General features: G+C 43.3%; 2 protein-coding genes across 2 annotated transcripts in view; one reads left to right on the top strand and one right to left on the bottom strand.

Moving 5' to 3' along the window:
- GTF3C1 (general transcription factor IIIC subunit 1) overlaps positions 1 to 6,405 on the bottom strand; it is a 39,097-nt gene extending 32,692 nt beyond the window's left edge. Inside the window, exons 1-6 of the mRNA XM_039732682.1 lie at positions 5,851 to 6,405; positions 4,821 to 5,030; positions 4,474 to 4,650; positions 3,276 to 3,419; positions 2,618 to 2,714; positions 2,037 to 2,160 (exon numbers count right to left, since the gene is read on the bottom strand). Of these exons, the coding sequence (XP_039588616.1) occupies positions 2,037 to 2,160; positions 2,618 to 2,714; positions 3,276 to 3,419; positions 4,474 to 4,650; positions 4,821 to 5,030; positions 5,851 to 6,257 (1,159 nt within the window). The 5' untranslated portion in view covers positions 6,258 to 6,405. The remainder of the gene's footprint in view (positions 1 to 2,036; positions 2,161 to 2,617; positions 2,715 to 3,275; positions 3,420 to 4,473; positions 4,651 to 4,820; positions 5,031 to 5,850) is intronic.
- Positions 6,284 to 20,851, top strand: part of LOC120513345 (katanin interacting protein) — a 56,744-nt gene continuing 42,176 nt past the window's right edge. Inside the window, exons 1-8 of the mRNA XM_039732683.1 lie at positions 6,284 to 6,422; positions 7,120 to 7,239; positions 7,687 to 7,762; positions 9,240 to 9,409; positions 14,012 to 14,097; positions 15,652 to 15,792; positions 17,777 to 18,041; positions 19,381 to 19,530. Coding sequence (XP_039588617.1) covers positions 7,701 to 7,762; positions 9,240 to 9,409; positions 14,012 to 14,097; positions 15,652 to 15,792; positions 17,777 to 18,041; positions 19,381 to 19,530 — 874 coding nt within the window. The 5' untranslated portion in view covers positions 6,284 to 6,422; positions 7,120 to 7,239; positions 7,687 to 7,700. The remainder of the gene's footprint in view (positions 6,423 to 7,119; positions 7,240 to 7,686; positions 7,763 to 9,239; positions 9,410 to 14,011; positions 14,098 to 15,651; positions 15,793 to 17,776; positions 18,042 to 19,380; positions 19,531 to 20,851) is intronic.

The following is a 20,851-nucleotide window of genomic DNA, read 5'->3' as shown; positions in this document are numbered from 1 at the left end:
AGGCCACATGATTCCATAATTTTTACTCAAGCTGAATCCTTTCCCTAGGATGCTGCTTAGGATTTAAGTGCTGACATTTTGGTAGGGTTGCAAGCACTGTTATTACATCCTTTGTATTTCTACAGCCCATTAATTTTCACTGGAAGCAGTATTTGAAAAAAAAAAACAAAAAAACTCCCCATAGGGAAAAGAAATCCCCCAAACCAAACCAATTCCTTTTCCTTTAGCTCCTGCTGCCCAATAATAATGTTCTTCCCATAGCAGATGCTCTGGCTTCATCCTCAGTGTGTCCCACATATTTCTATCTTCTTTCCTGTATAACTCCAGAGATTAAACTATCTTGATCTCTGCTGAAAATCAGCTATTATTAATTCATCCTCCTTTAATACCTAGTGTTTTTAAGGCATTTTTGTGGATTTTCAGCTTTTACATCTGTAAGATGGAATTATCATTCAAGTGAAAGATTCATCAAGTGGCATTTTCCCCAAATTTAAGCAGTAAATGCAGCTGCTGTTTTGCCCATCTCTGACAGAGCATAAAACACCAGGTTTGTAAGTGGACTTGTATTTTCTTGTCTTCTAAGTAAATACCTTAATTGCAAGTTAAATGCTTTCACTACTGCCTACAAACTGTGTTTTAGGAGTGCTGTCTGGTCTTTTGGGTTTTATTTCCAAGTGTTTGCAGCTCATTAGAACACCCTTGAAAGACCTGGGTCATTTCTCTCTCAGCCATCTTGATGCTGTACCTACTTTTGGCCTCTGCTTCTCTTTGTTCAGAATACACTCTCTCTACAGAGAATTTCCTTTCCCCAGACTTAAAAGATTTGAAGGAATTTGTCTTATCGACAGCCTTAATCCAACTCCATGTAATCAGCACTCTTTTTTGTCTTCTGGAATTTTTCATGGTTTTATTGGCTCTTTCACTTGCTTCTTTAAGATCACTCCTATTCACAAAGACTGTAATTTGCAATGTTTAGTTCATATCAGACTTTTTTTTCTCACAAACAGTTCATTAGATCTCTAAAATAGACACTTCATCTTTCAGAACTATTTTATTTTTAACCCTGCAAATCTGCCTCTTAGGATTTTCTGTGCTTAAGGATTTGGTTTAGATTTCCTTCAGGAATTGTATTAATTCCATAGGAGGTACTATCCCTCCTCATACGTTCCATTATTATTTCTTGTAGGTTTTTCCCTATGCAAGTTTCATCTGTATTTTCCTGAGACCAGTTGCTTTCTTTTGTTCCCTTTCCTCATGCAGTCCTGCTCTTTGTCTCTCCACTACATGCTTGGAAGTTATCAGCAGTTCCTGTGAACCAATTAAACTGGCATTCAAGGCTGGTTATGCATTAAACCACCCCTCAGCAGACTGTGGCTTTTGTGGATAGCAATTTTGGTATCTCACTTACCTCAACTCTGTTATCTGCTCAGCTGGTGAGATAATAATGCCAAGGGTGTGGGTTTGACCCCTGTATGGGCCATTTACTTAAGAGCTGGGCTCAATGGTCCTTGGAGGTCCCTTCAAACTCAGAATATTCTGTGTTCTGTGAATTCCAAGTGCTGTTAGACCTTACTTCCATAATTTGATAGGAAACTTTTCAGAGAAGGTTTGCATTCTCATGACTTTCAGGAAAAGTCATACCCAAGAATGGTCTGGTTTTTAACTTATTTCATAATGAGCCTTCTTTTCATTAAATTTTTGTATTTTTTGGTCAAGTCTGTTGACTTGTCATTTAACTTCAACCTGAAAGGTCATCAGACTGCTGTGTTCCTACTCTGTATTGGCTTGAGCAGTCTTACCAGGTCCCAAGACCACAGCTTAGATTAATATCCAACAAACTTCATGATATTCACTCATTAAAAATCTGAAACAACTGCTTAATTCAAGTGGGCTGCAGCATTTTAACTTCAATAGCACACTTATCTACATAACTGCATGGACAGATTTTTTATTTACACCTCTTTTAATTTAAGATATGAAGCTCATAGATAGAATGGCATCAATGCAATCACACAAAAAGAGAGCAAAACCAAGACCTTTCTTTGTCTTGCAGGGTCCTCCATTGGGATTTATGTCTTGCAAGGGGACAGACACAACCTTGGCCAGCCCAGCATTCATCATGTACTGATAGAGACGTTTGAAGGTTCTCTCACAGAGGCCCTGATGCAAAGAGAAATGGCAAAAGTCACTGCAGCCCAAAAGCTTCCCCTGCTGCTGACTGGTATCAAAGGCATTCACACCACCTGCTCTTACAACACTGTATTTTGGGGTAGGATATGCATAAGAAACTTAAAAGCCTTTTAGTGCAGAACCTGAGATGTTCCTGAGTGTGTTGTATCCCTCCAGCTCTGCCACCCACACAGACAGCAGCAGTGGAAAAGTAAGAACTGCATGATGACATCCACTGACAAATTGTTTCTGAGGCTGTGGCTGGAACAGAACTGCTTCCCTATGACAAACACCAACAGCAGCTTGATCTGGTAGGTTTTTAAGATCCTTTTGCTATCCTAGCCCAGAATTTTGTGCAACTTTTGAAGCAGGTAGTATGAATGAGTGCCTTTGATACTCAGCATCTAGATTCCACTGAATGAGAATTTGAAAGAGTAATGAATCTCACCAATTCTTCCCTCAAGTTTCCTAATGTTTCCATCTGGTTTGAACGAGCACTTAGCATACTTGAGAGCTTCTCCATCAGAATATCATATTTGCTCCTCCTAACCAAGAAAGAGAATTATTTTACATGTAAGTATGCACATAACTTCATAAACACGAGTTGTAGCTTTAGAAACTGTCAGTCACTAGAAAAAGTATGCTAAGTGTTCTCAGATTGGTTTAGGAATTCTGGTTTTCTTTTCCTCCTGTGAATAGCACATGAGATAATTTGTCTCTAAGAAAAGACCTCAAAGAGGAAACAATGACTAAGCCCAAGCTGTTACTTCACTGGCAACCCACAGAAGCACAAGTCCTAATCATAAACAAGACAGCAAAACAAAACAAAAAATCGACTGGAAATGTGTTTAAGTAAAAACAGTCAAAATGAACAGAGTGATTAGTGCTACAAAAAGAAGAATTATGTTTATGCAGGCAGGTGACAGGCACTAGAAGAACCTGTTGTTTACAGCTCCAAGACAAGTTTTAAAGCGTCCGACATTTGGAAGAGGAGTTAATAAATTGGAAAGTGTCAATTGCAGGAAACTTTGATGGTCTGTGACAACAGAACAATCCCTCATCACAGTAAAAGGTCAAAGAGTACCCAGGAGACCCTTAAAGCATACCTATCAACGTGGAAGCGAGTCAGGAGCAGCAGAATTGAGTACTGCTGTGCTCCACTCGGCAGCCGGATGACGTGGGACTGCATCGTTATCAGACCACTTCTGTCCAACACCCTCCTGTGATAATGGAGCTTTCCAGCATCCACTCTAGAGAAAAGATGGCAAGACAGCTACAGCAATAGGAACTTCTGCAAACAAATTCTCATTATGCAGTACCCAGAATGCTTTACTAATATTACCTATAGCCTTTGTGCTAATTTTCAAAGTGACAACCCAAAGTTAGGAAGTCCACAATTAAGAAAACCTGTGAAATTTATTTTCATAGTTAATCCAATTGAACAGAGAAATACCTCTGGTTTTAACTTAGAGCCTTTGGGCACAGAGTGTCATGACATGGTTTGATGAGGGGGTGGAATCAGCTCTGTATCCCCATGCCCTCCCTTTCCATCCTCTCTTTCTAATTTGTGGCTATGCTGCAGTCACTGCCCTCCTTGGAACAGCTCTGGGATTCATCTCCCTCCTTGGTGAGCTGGCTTGGGCCACCAAACTGACAGAAAAGCACCCATAAAAGTTTTCCCCTCTGTCCCCATCATCTTAGTTACCTACAAGAGGTCCCTAAGTGGCCAAAAAGAGCACCAGGTGGTGTGCAAGCTACAACCCACCCATGTCCTAAAAGCAGTGAACCCTTAGAGCAATGCTGATATTCTCCAGAACTTCAGGACACATCCAGAAGTTCTCTAAGAAGGTGTGTAATGCTCCTCCATCAGCAAAATACATGGCCTAGTTTGGGAGCTGGTAACTCAGGCTCCCTCTCAGTGGAGGAGATGTCAAACAGGGAAATGCTGGGGACAGAAGGTGGCTGTCCAAGATCCCTTCAGAATGCGGGTAAGATACTTAGACAGCAATTTAGAAAAGGAAATAAAAATAATTTTTCAATCCCAAATTTGAAGAAAAGGTTATTTAGAAACAGCAAGAATTTCCATGACTTAGAAACCAGTGTATTGACCCACCAGACAAATTTTTGGCTCTCTGTGCAAATATCAGGAAGGGCAACGAACTCAAGCATGAGACCAGCACAGCTGTACCAAACCAAGCACTGCTGGCAGTAAGGATGAAACACTTCAGTACAGCTGTTCAAATATTCACAGGAATACTTAAAAACAACCTTGGATTTAATTCTCAGAGCAAGACCCAAACTTACTTGAAAGCCCCAGTGTGAAGGTCCCTCTGAAGCTCCCCCTGCCAGCGAGCTCGGCCCAGGCGCTCCAGAATGCAGTAGGAAAAGTCAGGGAGTTTCAAGTCAGGGTCCCCCTCCCAGCCTACCAAAGCTCTGTAACGCTGCTCCTGGGAAGCAACAATGACTAATTTCTCTCCCCATCTAAGAAACAGAAGGAGAAGTAATGTTTTGTTACTGGCTCCATAAAAACAGAGAGCTCAGTCCCTTTCTCTCCACAAATGCCATTATTGACATAATCTGTACAAACTGAGCAAAGACTGAATTTTAGAACTTAGAAGTTTTTTAATGCCAGATATAAGGATTTCACTCACTTTTCAACAGCTTCTTTGTAAGTATAACAAGGCTGCAAATCCTTCTTTCTTATTTGATCAGTGATGTCTACTCTCTCTTTAAAATACTGGCAGGAACCTTGTATGCCATCTTTGTTATCCAAAATCATGTGGATAGGATAAATATCATCTGAAGAAACAGGATCTCTTTTGGTTTCCAATATTCCTGTCTCAAGGTCTATTTCTTCATATCTGAAATAAAACCAAAGAGCCAGTATTCAACCAACAAGGAGAAATACAAGATTGTCACAAACAATGCTGATACTTGTAGCAAGTATCTTGGAAAAATGAAGCTCCTTTGAAACCTCCAGACTGGAAAAACATGAAGAGCAGAGCTGCATACTCTTCAAGCATGACCAAACTTTTTCAGGATGCAGAAGGCAGAAGGAGGGAGAAGCATTATTTAATCTTTGAAAAGTCAAAGATGTGGTGGGAATAGGAGAAACATATAGTTCACAGGTAAGGAAAATGACAGGCACATCCACCCTGCTCACCAGGACATACAAATTCTGCCTGTACCTAGGCAGCAAGCAGTCATTTGAATGGAAATCAGGCCAGGACTCATATACAGGTCTCCTAAATCATAGAATCATCAAAACTGGAAGAGACCTCTAATATTATCCAGCCATCCACCAGCACTACCACTGTGACCCCTAAAATCCATCACTCAGCGCCAGATCTTAAACATCTCCAGGCATGGTGCCCCCACTGCTTTCCTGGGCAACCCATTCCAATGTCTGACCGCCCGAACAGTGAAAATTCTTCGTGTAACACGGGAACAGCGGCTCAGAGCCACCCTCGGCGCTGCCTGCTGTCGGCGCTACCGACGTGCTGCCGCAGCAAAGCCTGGGCGAGAACGGCAACCGGGCCGGCTTCAGCCCGCAGTGAGTCCGGCTTTAGCCCCTCAGCCACGCCGGGTTTAACCTAGCGACCAGGCCCGGGTTTAACCGGGTAATCGGGCCGTGTTTAGCCCGGCGGGAAGGGGCCGGGGCCGCGCGGTCGCTGCCCTCACCGGTCGTGCAGGCGGAGCGGCGGCCGCGGCCGCGGCAGGAGGTAGAAGCGCACGCCGGGCTGGGCGCTGAGCGCGGCCCAGAGCAGCTGCTGCGTGTCGGGCTCCAGCGGCAGCGGGAAGGGCGGCGAGCGGGCGGCCAGGCGCTGCCAGAGCGCGGCCGCGGTGATACCGTCCAGCCCCTCCAGGGCCACCTCGTCCAGCAGCGCCCACAGCGGCTCCATGGCCTCCATCGCCGCCGCCGCTTCCGGGCCCGCGGCGCGCAGGAACTGACGGCGCCAGGCGCGACCGTCGCCAGGGAGACCGAGCAACAGGCCCGGCCCGGCCCGAGCTGCCGGGGACTGTGCCTGCCCGGGGCCGTGCTCGGGCTCCGTGTCTGTGGTCCGTGTCCGGGGACTCTGCCCCGGCATCTGCGTCCGTCCGGGCTCTCTTTCCCGGTCCGTATCCGTCCGGGAGCTCTGTCAGGGGCTGAGGGTCCGTCCCGTGTCCGTGTCCACCTGGGGTCTCTCTCCGGTGTCCGTGTCCATCCGGGGCCTCTGTCCCCGGTCCGTGGCCGTCCTGGGGCTCTGTCCGAGGTCAGTGTCCGCCCAGGGCCTCTGGCTGGTGGTTCTGTCCCGGGTCCGGGTCCGTGTCCATCCCGGGGCTGTGTCCGGGGCTCTCTCCGGTGTCAGTGTCCATTTGGGGCTGTGTCCAGGGGTCTGTCCGGTGTCAGTGTCCATCTGGAGCTCTGTCCGGGGCTCTGTCCCGGGTCCGTGTCCATCCCGGGCTGTGTCTAGGCTCTGTTCGGGGTCTCTATCCCGGGTACGTGTCCGTCCGGGGCTGTGCCCGGGGCTGTGTCCGGTGTCATTGTCCATCTGGAGCTCTGTCCCGGGCTCTGTCCCGTGTCCGTGTCCATCCCTGCCTTGCTCCGTGCTCTATCCCGGGTCCGTGTCCATCCCGGGCTGTGTCCAGGCTCTGTTCGGGGTCTCTGTCCCAGGTCCGTGTCCATCCCGGGCTGTGCCCGGGCTGTGTCCCGGGTCCGTGTCCATCCCGAGCTGTTCGGGGTCTCTGTCCCGGGTCTGTGTCCATCCCGGGCTCTGTCCCGGGTCCGTGTCCATCCCGGGCTGTGTCCCTGGTCCGTGTCCATCCCGGGCTCTGTCCCGGGTCCGTGTCCATGCCGGGCTGTGCCCGCTCTCCCCCGCGCTGCCCGCGGAGCCGAGGCGGGGCCGGGCTCTGGCGGAGCTGCCCTGCGCTCGGTCCGGGACAGAACACGCGGTTCTCTCTCCGGCACAGAGCTCAACGAAGAGTGCTGGTGGCACATTGAAACTTGGGAGAGTGTAAGAGCACACCCTGGCACGACTTGCGGCAGCAAGGATTGCTGGAAAAATTCAGGTTTCCTGAATGGCAAGCCAGGTAAAATCTTTAATTAAACACTTCAAATAGATACAGCCTCAGCAGTAGCTGAGGATGAACTGCAAGCTGTAGGATGAACTGACCTAATGAGTAGTAGCAGCTCAGAGAATTCCTTCCACAGTGGGCTCTGGGCACAACTCTTCAGCTGTGCCCCAGGGTTGTCTTGCTTGCCAGGTCTGGCATTATAAACTCGTCATGGCATATGACATAACCTAAACTTTTAGGGTTTTTTTGGTTCTTCTGTAGATTGTGAAGGGTTTTGAAAAATAAGTAAAACAACTACAGTTTCCTCTGTTCTTCCGGAGCTTTATTTACAGCCCTGACAGCTTTATGCGTGGTTGAAGAAAGAATGTTTTTCAGTTTATAGCCTTCTCATCTATTGAGGGTGCAAAACCAGTGGTACTCCGTAATAAATCATTCAGTGTGACCATTATATTCTCATTTCAGGTTTATGTTAAGACATGGTGACTGACTTTGATGAAAAACATGACGAATATTTAATATCCCTTCAGCAGAGAAACCGGTAATATTCACATTTGTTTCCACTTTGGGGTATGAAATATTTGTTGTGTTGTATCAAATATCAGCAGCTGTGATGCAAAGTCTGACCTGCTGTGCCTTAAAACATTCAGGTGTTTCTCTCTTCTTCCCTTTGCTTGCTAAAAGTTCTTATATATTCCAGGGGAGATGACAATGTTTCTTCAGCATTTAAAATATAAATACATTTATTAATACAATAATTACTTTTTCCACAGTGACAGGGAAGATTTTTGTTTATAGAGCAAGAGGTTGTAGGTTCAGAAGTAACTGGCAGCTCACACTGTGAGGATGTAGTTAAGAGGCACAGTTGTTATGTTGTCAGAAATACAAAAAAGTGGGAAATAAGAACAGCCAGGTTGCCTTTGCAAACTCCAGTGTTTTTCAGACAGGTTTCAAACATTTCTTTTCCTCTTTGTTCATGTGTTCCTGTCACTATACCCTGGATGGGTGAACTTCATGGCTTAATTTAGAGTAGTCTACAAAACTTTCTTGCTGGACTCCTTCCTTTAACACAAGAAATTTCTAATAAAATTATATAACAAACTGGTTTGGTAAAAAGACCTTGAAGGCCACAATTATGTTAAAAAACCAGCCAATCTCTGTGACCACAGGTTTCTTTCCTATACAGTATCCTAAAGCAGTTTTAGAAAAGGATAAAACCAGTTTATTTAATGGTTAAACCAACATGCACCCTTGGCATCAGAGCTCTAATTCTGACTGCTGGGGACATGCTCTTGGGAAAAGGTGGCTTGTGTCCCAGCCCAGACACGTGGGGGACTTTGGCCTGTGGATTGACCCATCCTGGAGTCAGAGGGAAACCAGCTGGTGCAGGGGAGTTCACCAATTGTCACCCACGTGATGCCAGCCTCCTGGCCTGCATGTCACCTCACCAAAGGAATTAGCATGGACTGGCTATAACCCATGGTGAGAGGAGAGAAAATGAGAGTTGGAAGAGGGAGAGCAGCTGAAACTGAGTCCATGGAAGAGCATTAATTTAATATTATTTTAACCAGCATTTAATTTTCTGCTATCTCTAACTGCAGTGTTGGCTGGGGGCTTTCTACCTCCAGTTTCAAAACACAAATAATAATTTCTCTTCTTGAAAAAATGCCAACAATTTTTAAGCTTTTTGAAATTCTAAGTGAAATTCTTTAAAATTCTTAAGAAGAAAGGTTAAATATGCAAAATACCAAATGGAGAAGATAATGTGAAGTAAGAAATAACATGGAAAAAAACTCAGAAAGGAAAAGCTTGGTCAAACTTCATCTGTCACAGTGTGTGGGTGCTCATAGACACATTGCAGAACAGGAACAGACCCTGGAAGATGTATTCTGAAAGAGTTCCTTGAACTGGGAACATATTTTTCAGCTTTGTGACATGGTGTGTTATTGTATTTATTGAAGATCTGACCATCTGTGTATGCACTGTGCAAGGATGAATTATTGGCCTTTCTCTTTCAGGCTGCAGGAGCGGTTAAAAAGAAAAGATCCCGTGCAAATCAGACTGGAGCAGTTGGAAAAAGGATTTTCTCTGTATGTGAATGGAGCTAACTCTGAGCTGAGAAAGTACCCCAGGAAAATCACCCCACACAGCTGCCTGAGGAACAGGCTCAGACCCACCAGGACAAAGGGTGAGTGCCCTGGCAGCCTGGCAGAGCTGCACCAGAGCTGGCACTCAGGCAGAGAGGTCACTGGCACCCAGGGACAGCACCTCTGGAGCCTGGTGGGATGAAATTCCATGGAAATCAGAGTGCTTAAGCTGCTTGTGTGTAAGGAATAGTCTCTGCAACACCCTACCCATTTTTCACTTGATCCCTCTTTAATTCCAACATTTAACTTCCCTGCCTCTTCATTTGTTAAACAGCTCTAACTAAAAGTAGAAGATTAGAAATGTATATAAATTGTCAGGGGGAAATAATGGTATACCTTTGACACATAACACCATTAAGAGGATTTAAGATCTGATGGACTTCAGTGTTATCCAAGCCTGGTCTCCTGAGGACAAATGACATTTGATGACATAGACTGTAATCAAATTATATCCAGTAATAGCTTCATTAAGCTCATAAATTACATTTAAGCTATAATAGTTGTCTTAAAAAGATAGCTAATCTTTATTTAAATATTTGAAGTGAAGAAAATCAACCATTTTTTCCCCAGTGATTAGCTGACTTTATGGAAAAATGGGTATTTCGTTTCTAATTTAAGTCTGTCTGTCATTGAGAGCAGTGCAGTGACAGGAATAATTTTGCATGCATGAAAGTATAAAGTATGAGCTTACTGGCCTTCTAATCTATTTAGCATAATGAAAAGAAAGTTGATTTTACTAAATCCCTGTGTAAAGCAGTTTACCAGCCTTAGTCAGTTATGTTCACACTTGCTACAACCTATCTCAGAGTGTTATTTTAATGTGTGATAGCCTGCTCAAGCTTCATTTTCACCTAAAATGAAGACAAAGAGTTAAAAAAGTTACCTGCTGTGATAATTTATTGATTGAAAGTTTATTAATCTCAACAATACCGGAAACAAACTTTTCTTGCAATAACTGTTCCAACCGTGGCTCTAACTTCATCTCCTTAATTTGTTTTCCTGCTACACTGGGCACATTCTGCTTGTTTGCAGGCTTAGGTGTGTTCAGCTTGTATAATTTCCTGCAGGCTGTGTGGGATGGTGATGAGGAATCAGCTTGTCACCTGGCTCCACTGCTCTCTGTGAAAGTGAAGCCTTGTGTGCAATGATGTAAAAATGGTCATGTTTTGGGAAGTGGTGGAAATCTGTCACACAGGGCTGATACATCTTCAGGTAGCTAAGGAGGGTGTAAATCAACATCTTGGACTTTTTGCTCCAAAAATTGTGAAGGGATGTTGTGGCAGCAGCTCTAGTGGAACTCCTGTCAAAGAAATTTCCTCTTAAAGTTCTGCTGTGCAGGTGTTATGTCTCAGCTTAACTAAAATTCTTTATTTCTATGGTCCCTTAAAGCCAATTGCTTCAGTCAAGGTAGAATACCTGTCTTAGGCATCTCTGAAGACTCCAGTTGCAGTCTCTGTTCCTTTCCTCAACTCCATCTATCAAAGATTGTAGCACCAGCTCTGCAGAAGATAACTCAGTGTTTTGCTGTTTAACTCCAGTGGTGTTGTTTTAAGCACATGAAGCTGCAGTGAAAATACCAATTGAACCATCATCCTGTCATTTTTCCTCTTCCATTTGGTTTTACCACTGGAGTCCAGAATGGGAGTCACTGCTGGTCTGTATGAGCTTCTTGCCTGGGAGTTCTACCTTAGCAATTTTGTGGTCTCTTTCATTTCAAGGTATTTCTTCTCAGTGATTGAATATGATTTTACTTACAGGAATGATTCCTAGCTGAGATACAGCACTGAATTTTCTTCTCCATCCATCTCCCATAGGAGTTATTGCATCATTTATTACTTCTAAAGCATCCATCTATAGGATTAGTCTTCACTGAAAAATTAGGAATGGGTGGTACTTAATAATCCAGAACAGGCATAAATTCCTCTTTCTGGTTCCTGAAAGTGTCATCATAAATCTGTTTGTCAGGACTGTTTTCTTTGTGTTCCCTAGGAGTAATTACTGATAATAGTGATTGATAAAGTTTTGATGCTTAGGATTGGTAATGAATTAAAGGAAATGATGGGTTGGAGGGTATTGAAGCTGGGCTCTAGGTGTGCTGGCATTTCTTTGGGTCTATAACCCACACATTGCTTCACAACTCTGTTTGTTGTTCAGTGAGTGTCTGTGGGGTGATATGTGTCTTGAGGGTGATGTGGGGTTCTCCTTGGATTAGAATTAGTATTTTGAGGATATACTTAGTCCTTGCCTAGTTAAATAGGCATTGACAGCTCAAATGTCTGAGGGAGTGACACCAGTGGAACTGTTCTGTGTGCCCAAACAGGTACTGGTTGGTATTCACATCCCATCCATCCCTTGGGAAGGATATTTTTGTTCCAAACTAATGTTTGTTGCACAGATGACTCGCTCAGCTGCATCAGCCTCTGCCTGGGATTTCAATGATGGTTCTTCCTGGCTTAGAGGGACCATAGTTTGAATCCATGTCAAACTATGACCACTACATCCATCACTAAGTAGAATCATGGAATCACAGAACTGGGAGGGACCTTAAAGCCCATCTTGTTCCAGCTATTGTCCTACAAAGGTCCCACAGCAGGGGCATCTTCCACTATCCCAGATTGCTCCATCCCCTGTCCAGCCTGGCCTGGAACAACTCCAGGGATCCAGGGGCAGCCACAGCTTCTCTGGGCAGCCTGTGCCAGGGCCTCATCACCCTCACAGGGAACCATTTTTTTCTAATATCCAGTCAAACCCTGCTCTCTGTCAGTGTAAAGCCATTCCCTCTTGTCCTGTCACTCCATAACTGATAAAGAGTCTCTTCAGCCACTCAAGCAGTTCTGAGGATGAAGTCCTCAGCAGTGGTAGCATGAGTCCTGCCATCTCCCCCTTTCCTACTCACATTTGCAGCACACTTGAGGGGCTTCTGGGCAGTTGCTTTGAAGAGATGGATTCTCAGAGAGTGCAAGGGCAAGGTGCTTCCAGTTCTCTCCCAAAGCAGTGACTGAATCCAGCCACACTTCTCACAGTGTAAGCTGAAGGCAGTTCAGTGCCAGCAGAGCCAATGCAGCAGAGCAATCAGCACCAAAGCTGGCTCAAAGGATTTCTGGTGTTCCTTGGGAATAGCCTGTTGGAGTAGCAGGAGCTCTGGTTGGAAGGGCTGGTTCTCTTCCTTGGAGCAGTCCATTCCCTTCCCCCTCTGTTGTTTAGTCCTGTTTTGGGCAGGGAAGATACAGACAGAGACATACTTTGTGCTGGAGCAGTAGAACAACATCCTGCAATGCTGTGATCACTCCAAAGAAGCAAACACTTCCCCCAGCATGGCCCTGCCCCGGGCCTGTTCCCTCCTGTCTGCTTGGACCAGCTTTTGTGCAGTCTCCTGGTGAACCAGATTGGCCAAGGGCCATAACTAAAAGGAATCTTTTATGTTTTCCCACAATCTAAACTTGCCATATCAGTTCTCTGAAAAGATCACTGCATGTAGGGTTGTCCAACCCCCAGAAAAGAAAATATGGTATTGAGAGCTGTAATGAACAACCTGATTTAATTCTGAAGTAAACCCTGCTTTGAGTGGAAAGCTGGAATTGGTGAGCCCCAGAGGTTCCTTCCAAATGAAATCTTTCTGTGATTCTATGACCTTTGTAGGACAATAGCTTCTTTTATTGGTAGTGCCAGTTCCTGCAGCCTTAGGGTGACCATTAAATTATGGCTTAAAGAAAAAAGGTTTTGCATCAGCTGTTTTTCTCCACTGAGAAGAAATGGAAGCTGTAAATCTGTCTTGGCCATAGGAAATGAGATGCCTTTATTTAGGATGCTACTGAGAGTGTTGGTGATGCCTTTGTTCCATTGAGGACACTGATGTGACCTGCAAGTTGTTTGTCTCTTGCTCTCAATCAAAGCATCTTCTCAAAAATCCATTGCTCCACTCTAAGTTGGGGCCCTTTCCAGCACAGAGACCCTTAGTTCTCCTTAACTATACAGAGATTGTCTGCAGAAGTTCCTGAACCAACTCTTCCTTGCCTTAGAAAGGAAGAATAATGGTTGTTTGTCCTTCATTTATGGCTTATACATGAAGAATCCTTCTGTGCACAGTATGTTAAATATCCAGTACCTTCTGTTTAATCTGCCAATGTTTTATGTTTCCTTGATTTTGAGAGTAAATACACACAATTCCTTTGTAAACCCAGCATATCACCTGTTGTTCACCAGAAGCCTGTCTGTCAGTCTGCCTTTGGTAGCTGGGTTCTGGGCTCAGTCAGCTTCCTCAGACAGGTTACCTTCTACCCAGCTGGGAGTCAGAATGATGTGTACCCCTGTTCTGGAATGTATTTCTATATTTTCATATAAAAAAAAGTGGGGCTTCCCCTGCTGTTAAGCTATTGTATCTTAAAAGAATTTATTCTCTTAAAACCACTTGATGATTGTCCCTGAAGATGTTCAAAACTCCTGCTATAGAACTGGCCAGGATCTGATGTGGGATATCTTTGCAGCTGTTGATTCCATTTATGTGTCAGATTTACTTTTCTGTCCTCAGCTGAGGGGAAAACAAAAACCCAAAAATCCACAAACAAAGGTGTCTATTTATTGTCTAATGTAATATTTCTGCTTTCTCTCTCCTCTCTTCTAATCCTTGTGTGTCCCTGCTGAAGAAGCAGCCCAGCTAGAAGAGAGTGGGCTGCCAGACCACAGCCCTCAGACTGCCACAAGCAAGATACAACGCAGGAATTGGCTTCAGGTATGGGGCAGGTGGAAGAAATGGTGCTTTGATTCTTAGGTTGTGAATAAATTTAGGGGAAATTGTTTGTAAGTGGTACAGAGTGGGCAGCTGGGGCTCTCTGAGTGGCTTGGGCTGGGTCCTGACAACATGAAATGCTACCCTGCTCAGATTTGTGTCTGCTTGGAAGCCTAAGGAAGCAAATCTCATTGAAAGGGTTTGGCTTCAGTGACATTCATCACAGAAGCTTTTGTAGCCTGGACATGAGTGGCTCAATGTGTCCTCCAGCAGAGTAGCTGCTGCTGGATAGCTCTGGTGGCACCCTAGGGAATTGATCTAGTGCAAAGGATGGGGAAACTCATTTTGGAGAGACATCCCTGCCTGTTACTGCTGTTCTCCACCCTGCAACAAGATTGAGGGATAAAGAAATGTAATTTGAATAATTTGAGTTGTAATTTATGATAAATTCTTGTAGATTATAAGAGAGGGAAATGCATGTAAATAAACATATCCTATCTATAAGAAATTTGGAGCCATCAGCTCCAGCCATCAGTTGTTGGTTCACCAGAGAAATCTCAGAAGAGAAACCTATTTTCTTTTAGTCTTAAGAAGGATCTGAATTAACCTGCCAAGGACTTAATTAGAAGAATAAATGTGAATTCAGAACAATGGAGACATGTCACCCAAGTAATTACACTACTTGATTAGCCATTGGCCTGGCTGGATGTCCAGTCTGTGCTTGAGTGATGGGATCAGAGGACTTTGGCATTGTGGATAAGTGTTTGTGCTGTGCAGGTTTTCTTTTCTTTCAGAAAATACTTCACATTCAAGCTTTAAGGCTTCATTACTTTATTTACCACTCTTACTGCTTAGTTGAATTCATTTTCTCAGCTTCCATTATGGCCTGTCAGGACTTCTTTGCTGAATTTGCCAGATGTGTGGCTCTGTACTAAAACCTGATTGCTACTTGGGACTAGCTTAGGATGATTCCTTAAGTCTTTTATCCAGTTGGATGGGAGGATAGGAGTTATTATATTCTTATGAATAACTGGAGTTATTTAGCTAAGGAAAAGTGCAACCACAGAGTGAGAAGGAGGTTGTACCAGATAGCAGTTTCCTTTCCCAGTGATTTTCCATGGGGATTTTTTGGATGTCTAGAGGACCCAGCAATTCCTGGCCAAACCTGTCAAACTTGGGTTGTGCTAAGGGCTGCTGTGAGGGAGAAAGATGGACTCAATGAAAGAATTCACCCAAGTGGCCTTAGAATATTCCTTCTGGGACATCTCTGCCCCTGGCACTTAGAAAATGCTAGAGGAGAGTAGGAACAGCAGAGAGCAAGGTTTAACATCACTGCCACTCTGGGCTCAGCAGCAGCACATGGGGAGTTGGACCAGGGCTGTTAAACCATAACTCAGGGGCCCAAAGATGAGCTCAGGGAGGACAGAAACCTTGTGTGGAACAGAGGGGAAAAGCAGTGCTTGATCAGGCTGTTGTTATTTAAAGTGTGATGGTTACTCTTTTAGTACTGCTGATACACAGAAGGAATCTGATTTCTTTGAACACTTCTTTTGACAGAAAACTGTGGCAATTAAGACAGAAGGAGGGGGTAAACTCTACATTAAACCATCTCTGCAGTACTCTGAAGATTTTGAACCTTATGAAAGCTTGAGTGTGGAGAGCAGCAGTGATGATGATGATGATGGTCCTCTCTCCCAGGTACAGGTGCAGCTGCCTTCTGTTGTTCATGGCAGTATCATTTGAAATGTGATTGTGCTCAGGGATCAGCTTCATCTGGAACACCCAAACCTCTCATAGTGGTGTCTTCATTAGAGAATTTTGCTTTGATGAGATGTGACAAAAAGAAGGAAAAAAAAAAGAAAAGCTTCTTGAAAATCAAGTCTCAATCAGCAACACGACAAAATGCTAAACCTTATTTTTAGGAGGTGGAATATTGTCTCTGTTGGGCTGAATTGAGGTATTTCCTGCGAGGAGCCTCTTTCAGTTCACTTAATTGTTGTGCAAGTGAACATCACTCCTGCGTGTCAGGTTAGAGAAAGCTGAAACAACAGCTTTTGGTGCCTTTAGGGTAGTCTTTAAATAATGATTCTAAAATTGTTGCATATCATTGTTTTACCTAACAAAAATCAGACTATTTGAAAATGTTCTAATCAATGCAGTTGATTTGCATCAAGGATTGTTGTTGTATTGACTGTGCAGCCTTCCATTTGATCACTAATTGCAGTTTGTTCTAGCACACTTCACAAATGTGAAAGAAAACTAATCAATGAACAAAAATTTATGAACGTTTTTTCTGTCTGAGCAATTAATGACATAAATAAAGCTTTTCTGGGTAATGGAGTAGCATCTAAATATGAAACTGTTAAACAGATCTTACCACTGACATCAGACAAAATTCCCAAGCATATTTTCCTAGCTTGCATTTTTCTCTCACTCCTATGTTGCTCTTGCATCGATGATTATTTTTTGCTCTACAAACTTGTTTACACTGATGGATATTTATATATTTTTTGTGGCTTTAATAGGAAGCTAATAATTTCAAAACAACCCCCCACTTTTCTTTTTAGTCAAGATGGAAATAATTTTGATTTTACTGAGGCTATAATGTGTTTTTGCAGAGGTTGCAGATGCAGAGTTTTCAAAGGAAAAGAAAGCTTGTACAATTTCCTGTCAAAGAGCTGGAAATATTAGTTTTGACTGTTTTAAAGACATGCTTGATCTCAAGGCTCAGGTTGCTTATAAACCCTCTTTTGAGCCTGACTTTGTCTGTTCTTTGTAATATATTTCTGTCAACATGGATTTCCTAACGAGTGTAATCTGTAGGAGCTTGAAGCTTTCATTGCAAACTGAATATAGACTGTCACAGTCCATTTGTACCTAAGGTAGCTTCAGGTTTTCATTTTATACAGTTTGCTTACCTATATTTATCTCAAAACTCTAATACCAACAAAGCCGGGTGGGGGGAAAGCATTTAAGAGATGCAAGGTCTTTTCCTTTTGCATTCATGAAAGCACTCTGCTCTCCAGCATCATCTGTGCTGTTTGTGGTGTGTGATGAGAAAGGCAGGGCAGTTTTTTCTGCCTATTAACCAAAAAATAGGTTATTTTTTGCATAAAATCCCATTACAGTGTGTCCACTTCAAAAAACTCAGTGCAAGCTGGGAGCTTAGCCCATTAGAGCCCAACTCTTTTTCTGCTGGTTTTTGAAGTACAGATGTGTACAAGGCAGGACTATTATCATCTATCATGTGCTTAAAAAGGAGTTGCTGCTGCATGAGCTTGACAGTCTTGTGAAGGCATTTGGAAATTCTGGATTGCAGCTACTCTTCAAACAGCAAGGCACAACTGTGAGACTGCACAAATATATGCCTTTGCTCTCCCTCTCACTTGCTTTTTGTAACTTATTCCTAAAAATTGGTTTTGCACATAAAAACTCCTTGGCCTACAGAGTGTTCATGCTGGATACTGATGAGAAGGAGCACAGGAGTTTTAGGATGATTTTTCTTTACAAGCCCTCGTCAAAGGAGGCCAGACATGACATAGGAATGGGAATATTTTTAGCTGCATCATGGCTCTGAATTCCTCTGAAGATTTTTCTTTTTCCTGGAGAGGAACTGGCAGCCACTCTGGTTTATTCTAAAATACGAGTTTGAGCTTTTCTGACAGATGTGTTTATATTGTAGCAGGAATTGAGAAGCAGCTTGCAGCACAGTGTGGAAGAGGAGAGGATGGAAGAAGACTCCCTTAGTGATGATTATGACTCTGTTGAAGAGGATGTGTTTTCAGACCCATCTCCCACTGAGGAAGCAATTACAGGCTTTGAAGGCCTTCAGCTGGATAGCAGTGGGGCACTGCAGAAGGAAGGTTCTGAACATCAGGATGCTGGGAGATGCTCTGGCCTTGATTCTGGTGCCCCAGCTGTGCTGGAGTTCAACCAGGATCAAAGCAGTAAGTCTGTGTCTTCCACAATTCTTCTTTACAATAATCATTCTTTGAGGGAATTACTTTCAAGGTTGATAATTAGGAGGTACTCCATATCCTCCCAAGTTCTCATGCCCTTCAGCAAACCTGTTGTTTTGATCTCCTGATTTGGGACACTTGCATCCTCTTGTACTTCATTAGGAATTTTTTGGCAAATCCAAAGATACAGACCTGCTTACTGCACCTGCATCAGCACCTCTAGACACTTGAACTGAGATTGTCTCAGACTGTCTGTGAGATTTCTCAAGGAATTACCATGTTTTTAGATATATTTTGGAACTATTTTTGCAGAAATTCAGGCAGCCAAGTCTTCCCAGTCTCACCTTTATTTCACATCCTGGGTGCTGGGTACCTGTCCCAGTGTGTGCTGTTCATCCCTGGTGATTGACATGAGCCACTTCTTTTTGTCTCTTTCTGTTTCCTTTGGAGACCTCAGTGTCCAAACCCACAGCCAGTCATTATGTCTCAAAGATGAATTTAAAAAAGGGTGAAGAGTTCAGGCAGAAACCAGACCTAAGCCTACCTTCAGTATTTCTCAAAATTCCCTCTCTGCTCATTTTGGGTACAGTAATTGGTTTTGGTTTTTTGGTTTTGTTTATTTTACTGCTTCCTTTTCTTTTTTTCTTTCCCTAATCTGTAGTTAATTGCATAAATTCAGAGGAACAGTCTTGGAATGAATTAAGTAGAGGGGTGTTCCTTTCATTATCATGGATGTGAGTGGAGTGTGAATGGGGAGAGGGGCAGAAGAAGAGACAGGAACAAGGGGTGGAAGCACAGTGAGAACAAAATCTCTGGGAGGGTGCAGGACTTTTTGTCCAGAGACAAATTTCAGAGCTGTGATGGAAACAATAGAGGCATTAATAATTCCCAAACCAGAAAGTGAAGAAGTACTTCTATGAGCTATTCTAGAAAACTCTCCCCACCTCTGAAACTTCTAAACAAGATAACATTTGTGTCTGTATTTTAAGAATTTACTTTGGTATAACTGTGTTAACAAATAACTCAGGACTTCTTTTTTATTTTTGCTTTTCTTGACAGTAATGCAGGTAAATATCTGTCAGAGATGAGATATCTTGGTACATTATAATACTATTTTTATTTTGTTTGAGTTAGTGCCAGCCATCCATATGTGCTTCTGCATCAACAGAACAGTGCCAGTGAAAGGGATGGAAATTATCACTTTTTACTATGCCAACATAATTAAAGTGGCAAAACTTTAGCATTTAAAATCCAATAAATTTTCCTGGGCTGGCTGCTTACACATAGCTTTAAAGTTTGTTATTTATTTTTCCTTTTTATCTTGCAGAAGTGAAGCCAGTGCAAGTTCTCTCAGCCAAAAGAAAGGACAGTGCTGAAGTGTACATTCCTGTCAAACCAGTCATGCTGAAAAATAAAGGCACTCGGCCACTCTCTGCTGAGTTCTTGCACCAGGGCAGACGTGAAACAATGTATTCTAGTAAGAAATAAGAATATATGATGTCAATAAGGAGAGTTTTCATGCTTTTTTCTCCCCTCTGGCTCAGATGCAATTTTAGCGCACATCTGTCATTATGTGAATTTTTTAGCTGTCACTCTCCTGTTTTTTTTTTTTTTTTTTAAGTGGGATTTTCTGTGCTTTTGTTGTTTTTTTTAACACCTCAAATGTTCTGACTTCAGTGGAATTGTGATAAAGTGTAAAAGCTTGTATACTTCAATCTTCTCCCACATCTTTACTATCTTCCTTCTCTTTTTGCTTCCACAGCACAAGATTTTCCCTCTCCCTTCCAGTCCTAGTTCAGTACTTGCTCTGTGTAGCACTTCCCTGTGGAGGTCCATTCCCTGTGGTATTACTGGAAATGTGTCTTCTCCCAGTCAACAGCTGGTGTTTGGTGGAAGAGTTTAACACAACACATTTGTAGCTGTACAAAATGCAGAGTTCTACACCACAATTAAGGCACAGTTTTTCACAGCATGACAAAAGAGCCCTGTGGCTGCTTGGGACTGTGCTTGAATTACACCTTGAACACTGAGATCAGTCTGCAGTGCTGGGTAGAATTACACCTTGAACACTGAGATCAGTCTGCAGTGCTGGGTAGATATGCCAGTATCTAGCACCATACAAGGAAATATTTTTCTTGGACTGGAGAACATAATTGGAAGCCACTGCTGCTCATTCTAAAAATCTACTGCTAAGGTGTGGTCTTAACCTGGGGAAAAAACCCCAACAAAACACAGCAAACCCTAAAAGCAGGGACTGAAGTTGTGGCTGCAGTTGTAGGGCAGTGCAGTCCTGAACTGAACAAGTCTGATCAGCTTGAGTTTGAAGGGTCTGAGGTGAAATGTTCAGACCTGCCATACTCTGTGGTCAAGCTGCTCTTTTCAAAAAAGCAGAACCCAGATGTGTCCCAAGAAAGCACTAAGGCCAGTGGTTTTGAAAAGCCAAAATAATTAGTTTCTTAATTAGCAGTAAACCAAACAGAGAAAAAGAAGTTAATTCTTTTTGGCTCCAGAATAAATCCCCTTTGTAGCTTCTGAGACCCTCACCCACCATCTGTTGAAGCAGATGTTGCTTTGACTTCCCAGAGATGTGTGCAGCATTTTCTCAGGTTATAATAGTGCTGGTTGGAGCTGTTTCTGTCCAACTGCTGTGATAAATCCTAAATGAATTTCATTTCAGGGGGATGATACAGTACAGAAGAATAAGCAGGTCTTTATTCCATCCCTGTTTTTGCAGAGATGACTGATGCTTGTTGAAAGTTTTCATGGGTGTATGTGCAAGGAGTGCATGCACACAAAGC

This window comes from Passer montanus, unplaced genomic scaffold (assembly GCF_014805655.1).
Source record: "Passer montanus isolate IOZ18808 unplaced genomic scaffold, ASM1480565v1 scaffold8, whole genome shotgun sequence".
NCBI lineage: Eukaryota > Metazoa > Chordata > Aves > Passeriformes > Passeridae > Passer > Passer montanus.
Note: the sequence above shows the minus strand (reverse complement) of the source record. Positions and strands in the feature narration are given on the sequence as shown.